We start from the raw sequence: 7,800 nt of genomic DNA, 5'->3' as shown, positions 1-7,800 counted from the left end.
TCCAGAGCTGCTGACGCGTGGATGCTCTTTGGTCCCGGTTGGTGTTACCAACCGGGACTAAAGGCCCTCCTGCCTGGACTCGCCGCAGCGGCCACGTGGAGCCCCACCTGTCTCGGTTCGTAAGCAAACCGGAACTAAAGGTATTGGGCTTTAGTCCCGACCCTTTAGTCCCGGTTTTAGAACCGGGACAAATGGGCCTCTGGAACCGGGACAAATGGGTATTTTTCTACTAGTGGTAACACACGATAAAAATGTACGTATCTTTTACGAATTTTTGAAATGAAAAAAAAACACGTTGAAAACCGAGCCACATTGTAGTCTGTTTTAGCCACACGAGCTCTTAGGTTATAAGCCTAAATCTATCACTTTTACCATTCAATGTTGTCGCTTGGAGTGGTATGTGAGTCAGCTATATAGCCCCTGGTTGCAGGTTCAAATCAATGACACTATATTGCTGGATTAAAAAAAAAATTATGTTGTTCAACTTTATTATGTTTATGAAGTGTACGCATGAACCCTTCATGACACTAAATTTGAACCGGTCTATTGGCTAGCCATGCTCACCTGCGCGAGTCGGTTCGCTGGTTCGAACCCCATACCTATTTTTAATTATTAATAGATTAATAGTATATATTTTTTTACAATTTAACAGTTTCTCTCCCAGGGCCTTTTTGTACAAAAAAATTATTCAGAGGGTTCTCCGCAAAAAACCAGGCCACACGGCTTGTCCCTGACAACGGTTTCCCTGCCATGACGGCGTGCCTCGTCAACATCGCGGATGTATACAAACGAGATTTGAACCGTATATGTACCTCCATGCCAAGTTATGGAACTAGTTTAATGTATTTTGCAAGTACAGGCACCAAAGTGCACATTCATGGCAAGTTCAAGCACCGGTGGTGTATTTACCTCATCAAAAAAATATAGTAGTAGCAGTTCTTTTTTCCCTAAAAGAATGCAACGTATAGATTTTTACTTCATTTGTTCATATTCAATGTGTATATTTTACTTCGTTTTAAAAAAGTGAACCCGATTACATATTAGTAAACCAAGACATCTACAACCGGACTTGACAAATCTCCACGTATTTCCATGGACACGACCTAACGTGCACATGGACATGCCCGAGCGGCCCCTCGTATTTAAGGCCGGGCAGGCAAAATTATTAAACGCAAACGTTCAAATCCATGAAAAGCATGCACGTGGATCATATAACACAAATTCATCACAATTCAACAGTTCAACGAAGCAACAAAGTTAAATAAATCACAATTCAACATGGAAAAACGAAATTCAAGTCCGAGCATGGCGGATCAATCATCGGTCGGATCATTGTCCGGATGCCATCTATGTCGCCTCCTCTATCTCCTGCTCTGCCTCCATCTGTGGCGCATGTTCCTCTGCTATCATCTGTGTTGCCTGCACCGCTGCTGCCATCGCCACTCTCGCCGCCTCGTACTTTCTACGTTCGTTGATCTCCTTCCTCTTAGCGAGTCATATATTTCCTTACTCATCCAAGAGGCTTGCGTCCGCCAACATTATTCTCGAATCCTTCATGTCTCGAGCAAGTTGCAACCTCTCATTCTCAATCTCTATTGATCCAAAAGCCCGTACCTTCTAGATCTCCCATTTGAGACATGCCTCTTTCTTCTACAACTCTATCTTCTTCCTCTCAATTGCCAACATGTTGCTCTCAGTTACCAACTTTTTATTTGCCCTCTCTCAGTCCCAATCCATCCTTTTTTTTGCGCATCCGACTCGAGCTTGTACCTCTCCTCTTTCTTAACATTCCTTGTTAAGAAAATGCACATCCATGTGGTGGACATTTTTGTCCGCCGCAGCGTCACGGGCGGCCCTCCCCTTCTCCCACTTGTTTTCCATCACTCGCCAGTTATTCATTGGCACAATGGCTTTTCCATTTTCCCCTACAACTCCTCCCTCTTCTTTATCCAACCCAATTTATTGGTGGGAGCTTGTGACATCATTCTTCCTCTTGCCAAACTTGAGCTCTTCCACAAGTTGTGTCCACTTTTGTCAGGGGGCGGGCCGTTGTCAGGTCCTTGGCAAAAAACTTGCTTCGCCCTTGAGGCGAAGGTATTCGACCCAAGATCCTTGGTTCAGATGCGGTAAAATCTCCGAGTAAAGGTTTCGGTTGAGGTTTTTTGGGGACTCCTCGGGTACCCAAAGGCTCAAGACTCGTTCATCGGGAATTTGGACACTTCAGAAGGAAAGATGGGAGGCTCGTTGAACCAGCTTGCAAGATCGATGATTGAAGACGGAGGGCACCTCTGAGATTGAAGAGCGTCCTTGACTTAAAGACCGGTTCAGGGGCTACTGATGATGTCCAGGACTAGGGGGTGCTAGCCACGTCAGTTCTCGGGCATATGGGCCAGGCCGAGGACCCCCGGGATTATTAACTAGTGGCCTCATCCGTCAGGCCCGGGAGAATCAAGATGGAATCTTAGCTTTAGATGTAACCGACCAATGTGTAACCCTAGGCACCCCCGATATCTATATAAGCCGAGGGGTGGGGACCGTAGACACCAACTTATACCCACAAGATCTCGTGGTAGATCAACCTGTACTTTGTACCCCCTCAATCAATAGAATCAAAGTAGGACTAGGGTGTTATCTCTTTGAGAGAGCTCGAACCTTACTAAACATGTGTCTCTATTACCATTGCACTAAGGCTATCAGCTCGGGACCCCCTACCCGAGATCTGCTGGATTTGACTCCATCAAGGGGATATGATATCATCAAGCAAAGCTTTAAGCCTGGAAGCTCTCATCTTTGAGATAACCTTATACAGAACATTGCAAAGACTTGTCTATACTGTGTAACTCTTTCTGGCTCATCCACTTGGGGGTACGAGCACAATCACAATATCATTCCAACCATCTGCAATGGCTTTATTATTTATAGACTGAAGAACTTCTGTAGTCAAAACTTCACCCAAATGGACCAACATTTTTTTAAATAAAATTGCGTGTAACCCATCTGTTCCAAGTGCCTTCATATCACCAATTGAGGAAAGAGCCTTTTTTTACCACTTCTGCTCTGTATGGTCTCATTAGCTCATTATTCACTGTGTTCGCACGGGGTGCGGTTTTTTCAATAAGCAATGGTTTGGTTCATCAATGTCAGTTGAGAAAAGTCCTACAAAGTAATCCATGTTTTCACAGTGTGCTATTATGTAATTCATGTTTTCACAGTGTCCTCAAGAAATAAGAGCAAAATGACATATCTATTTTTCAAAACAACCAATGACCTGGTCACGTGACTAAAACGACGAAGCCCCTCTCACCCATCTGTAACAAGAGAGGTAGGCAAACCAGAGTTGTTTTAGTGCTCAACAGGTGAAGATATGATTCTTGTTTTGCAAAGATTTCACATATCTCTGTGCAACTGCAGTAATCAGTAATAGTCCCTCTGTTCCATAATAAGTGTGGTGGTTTTAGTTCAAATGACTAAAACCACGACTCTTATTATGGAACCGAGGGATTATAATACTTAACAAAAGGAAACATGTAAAAGTCTGAAAATTAAACTAAATAACATAATTGCGGTAATTAATTAATACTCAATCAAGCTGAGAGTGACACCAATCTAATGCATAACAGATTGATTCATGGTAACGACAAATGCACGGCATGCTAACGAAATTGCAGTTGGACAAACCAGAAAAACCATACTAGCTAGGCACTAGAGTACTAGATAGCCCTGCTGATTGGCTTGCAAGGTATTAATATTTTTTATCTAATTCAAGCTGTTACTTCTTCCACCAGCATCTAGCCATATAAGTCTTGACTTGGCACAAACAACCTCATCATGCAGAAAGCTTGCCAAGAGAAATGCAGGTATTTTTAGCTCATGTCTGTCATTGCTGACAACACAAAGTCTAGCTAGGTACCAGTACTCTTGCACCACAAGCACAAGAGGCACTGCATGCTGCTACTAATTAACTTACGGAGATCATTTCGGATTCGTAGTAGTACTCAAGGTCAAAGGGGTCAGCAAACCCGAAGTCAGAAGCATGTCGGTGGCTGCAAATTGGACCTGCCACATCAGTGAGTGGGCTCTTGAAGAGCTCAAGTTTGCAACCTTTGCTGTTCCATTTTGCGCTGTTCAGAGGCTTCAGCTTGGCAATCACACCATCACCTCCCGGAGAGAAACATTCTTTGGCCACCACGACCACCATCTGCTCCAGCACCCGACCTCTCTCCGCGATGAACTTGAGGAAAGCGACTTCACTTCTGGACCCTCGAAACTCGTAGAAGAACACCTTCTTCATGCTCTGCAGTACACATTTGATGGGACCGCACTCCTGCCAGAACTTGTGATTCACCTTGCCAGTGGAATCTTTAGGTATGCGTGGGGACTGCAAATGAAATCAATCGGCAGGCCATATTAGCACATACATAGTTCAGGGATCTTATCTATGAGGACATATCATGCTGCAGCAGGCCATCAATCGTATAATTAATCTGACTAATATGTTCATGGATCTTACATATTATTTATCTATGTGGATAAATAATCAGCTCTGACAATGCAGCAAGTGTAGTGCAGTTAACCAATTTTACCTGGACATGGAGGGTCTTCAGGTTAGGAAAGCATCTGAGAAAACCAGGCACTTTCTTGACAGAATTGCGGCAACCGAATTGCACCTCTATGGCCAAAATCTGGACAGTAGGCACGATGCTCTCCTTGGCCCCAGCCTGTAAATAATGCACCTAAGGTCAGATAAACTAATTGGGATCATACATTGGCATTGTTATTAATTGACACGGCAGAGAAGCAAATTAAATTAGGATGTACCACGATGATGGTGTTGCTAATCCCCAACTCTTGCTCTCCTGGCCGAATGTATCCCAGCACACGCAGGTTAGGTGCACGCCCAATCTTGATCTTGGAAGAGCAGTTCTTCATGCTGGGGCCAGTGAGCTCGCTCTGGCAAAAATTATCCGACTGGAAGAGCCTCTCCAGGCAAGGTGCATCCACCACCTCGATGTCCTCCAAGTAGGTATATCCCAGCTGAACGCACCGCACGCTTTGGCTGACGAGGCGCAGGCGCACTCCGGTCTGGCTCCCCATGATGATGAGGGACTCCAGGACGGGGCTTCTTTCAAGCATGAATGCCAGATCGTGGTCCTCCATGACAGTCATGCAGAGGCCGAGCTCCAGGAGGTTGGGGAATCTGGCGCCGCGCGGTACGGCGGCGGTGTCCGGGATCCTCCAGACGCCGAGATAGAGACGGGTGAGTGAGGAGCAGCTGAAGATGGTGGCGGGGAGGCGCAAGTCTAGCGGCCAAGGGCGGTTGACAAAGACGAGTTCTTGAACCCCCTTGGCGACGAGGATGTCGAGCCAGCGCGCCATCTCGCCCCGGTGCTCCTCCATGATGGTGCGTGTGAGGTGCACGCAGCGGAAGGGGCCCGGGTGCGCCGCGAGGACGCGGGACACCGCGTCGGTGACGGCGCGGGGAGAGGGGGCGCCGATGGTGAACTGCCCGGCCGCGCCGCCGTCCGGAAGCAGATGACTGTCGACAAGAGCGAGGGGCGCCGAGCGCCAGATTGGGCGCCAGCGCGAGGAGAGGGCGGCGGTGCGCGCGGCGTCCTTGGCGGGGAGGCGGGAGATGATGTCGCGGAGGAGCACATCGGGGAGGCGGCTGATGCGGTCGACGCCGTCGGAGACCCAGGACGCGCCGGCGAGCGAGAGGGTGGTGGTGGGGGCGGGGGAGACGGGCGGGTCGGGGAGGTAGTCGTAGACGAAATAGAGCACCAAGTTTATGCCGACGTCGAGCGTCGCAGGGTCCCGGCCTTCGCGCTCCATCTTGGCGAGCAACTCGCTCCTGGGGGTGCCGACGAGGAAGTGCGGGTCGTCCATGGCCGCCGGTGGTGGGCGGAGGCGGAGGGCGGAGGGCGGAGGAGGGTTTGGTCCTGCGGAATGATTGAGGAATGGAGGCGAGGGTTTCGGCGAGCGAGAAATATTGGGCCAAATGTCAGTCCGAATCAGGTCTCTCATGGGCCCTAGAAACAGCTTCTCTTCAATTTGAACGTCCATTTAAATTGTGTAGTTGCCTAAAAAAATTAAACTGTGTAGTTGCCTAAAAACAAATTAAACAGTGTATTACGCCTAAAAAATATATTGTGTACTTATTGCTAAAAAATAATTTAAATTGTGTAGTTAAATCTAAAAATAAATAAATTGTGAAGTTGCCCTAAAAAAATTAAATTGTGTAGTACCAAATATTGGGCCAAATGTCCGAATCAGGCCCTAGAACCAGCTTCTCTTCAATTCCAACGTCCATTTAAATTGTGTAGTTTGTCTAAAAAAAATTAAATTGTGTAGTTGCCTAAAAAATATTAAATTGTGTAGTTGCCTAAAAAATTAAATTGTGCAGTACCCCTAAAAAAATTAAATTGTGTACTTATTGCTCAAAAATTATTTAAATTGTGTAGTTAAATCTAAAAAAATTTGTGAAGTTGCCTAAAAAAATTAAATTGTGTAGTACTAGTAGTTCTTACTGTGAAACAATATAATAGTAGCCGTTCGTTTTTCCCTAAAAGAATGCAACTTATAGATTTTTACTTCATTTGTTCATATTCAATGTGTATTTTTTTACTTTGTTTTAAAAAAATGAACCCAATTACATACTCCCTCCGTTCAATAATGTAGTGCCTATAGATTTTTACAAAAGTCAAACATTACAAACTTTGACCATGTTTAAAGAGAAAAGTAAGTACATCTAGAATACCAAATGCACATCATTGGATACATTGTGAGTTATATTTTCAGAATGTACATGTTTGGTATTGTAGATGTAGACAGTTTTCTCTATACACTTGGTCAAAGTTCGCAAAGTTTGACTTTCACAAAAATCTATAGGCACTACATTGTGGAATGGAAGGAGTATTAGTAAACCAAGACATCTACAACCGGACTTGACAAATCTCCATGTATTTCCGTAGACACGCCCTAATGCGCCAACGGACAAGCCCGGGCGGCCCCTCCTATTTGAGGCCAGGCAGCCACAATTATTAAACACAAACATTCAAATCCATGAAAAGCATGCATGTGAATCATATAACACAAGTTCATCACAATTCAACAGTTCAACGAAGCAACAAAGTTAAATAAATCACAATTCAATATGGAAAATGAAATTCAAGTCCGAGCATGGCGGATCAATCGTCGATCGGATCATTGTCCGGATGCCATCTATGTCGCCTCCTCTATCCCCTGCGCTGCCTTCATCTATGCCGCATGTTCCTCTGCTACCATCTGTGTCGCCTGCGCCGTTGCTGCCATCGCCGCTCTCGCCGCCTTGTACTTTCTACGTTCGTTGATCTCCTTCCTCCTGGCGAGTCATATATTTCCTTACTCATCCAAGAGGCTTGCGTCCGCCAACATTATTCTCGAATCCTCCATGTCTCGAGCAAGTTGCAACCTCTCATTCTCAATCTCTATTGATCCAATAGCCCGTACCTTCTAGATTTCCCATTTGAGACATGCCTCTTTCTTCTACAACTCTATCTTCTGCCTCTCAATTGCCAACATGTTGCTCTCAGTTGCCAACTTTTTATTTGTCCTCTCTCAGTCCCAATCCATACTTTTTTTGCACATCCAACACGAGCGTGTACCTCTCCTCTTTCTTATCATTCCTTATTAAGAAAACGCACATCCATGTGGTGGACATTTTTGTCACCGCGGCGTCACGGGCGGCCCTCCCCTTCTCCCACTTGTTTTCCATCACTTGCCTGTTATCGATTGGCACAATGGCTTTTCCATTTTCCCCTACAA

The 7,800-nt window shown here is 45.6% G+C and overlaps 1 protein-coding gene across 1 annotated transcript; it reads right to left on the bottom strand.

Moving 5' to 3' along the window:
* Positions 1–3,567: 3,567 nt before the first annotated feature.
* On the bottom strand, positions 3,568–5,911 carry LOC123066392 (F-box/LRR-repeat protein 13). The gene is made up of 3 exons (XM_044489477.1): positions 4,819–5,911; positions 4,584–4,718; positions 3,568–4,378 (listed from the first exon to the last, which is right to left on the bottom strand). Exons 1-3 carry the CDS (start codon positions 5,881–5,883, stop codon positions 3,959–3,961), a joined length of 1,620 nt encoding a protein of 539 aa, XP_044345412.1. The 5' UTR covers positions 5,884–5,911; the 3' UTR covers positions 3,568–3,958.
* Between the last annotated feature and the right edge of the window lie 1,889 nt (positions 5,912–7,800).

The sequence above is a fragment of the Triticum aestivum genome, chromosome 3B, assembly GCF_018294505.1.
Source record: "Triticum aestivum cultivar Chinese Spring chromosome 3B, IWGSC CS RefSeq v2.1, whole genome shotgun sequence".
Classification (NCBI taxonomy): domain Eukaryota; kingdom Viridiplantae; phylum Streptophyta; class Magnoliopsida; order Poales; family Poaceae; genus Triticum; species Triticum aestivum.
The sequence above is the reverse complement of the archived record's forward strand: the minus strand, read 5'-3'. Positions and strand labels throughout refer to the sequence as shown.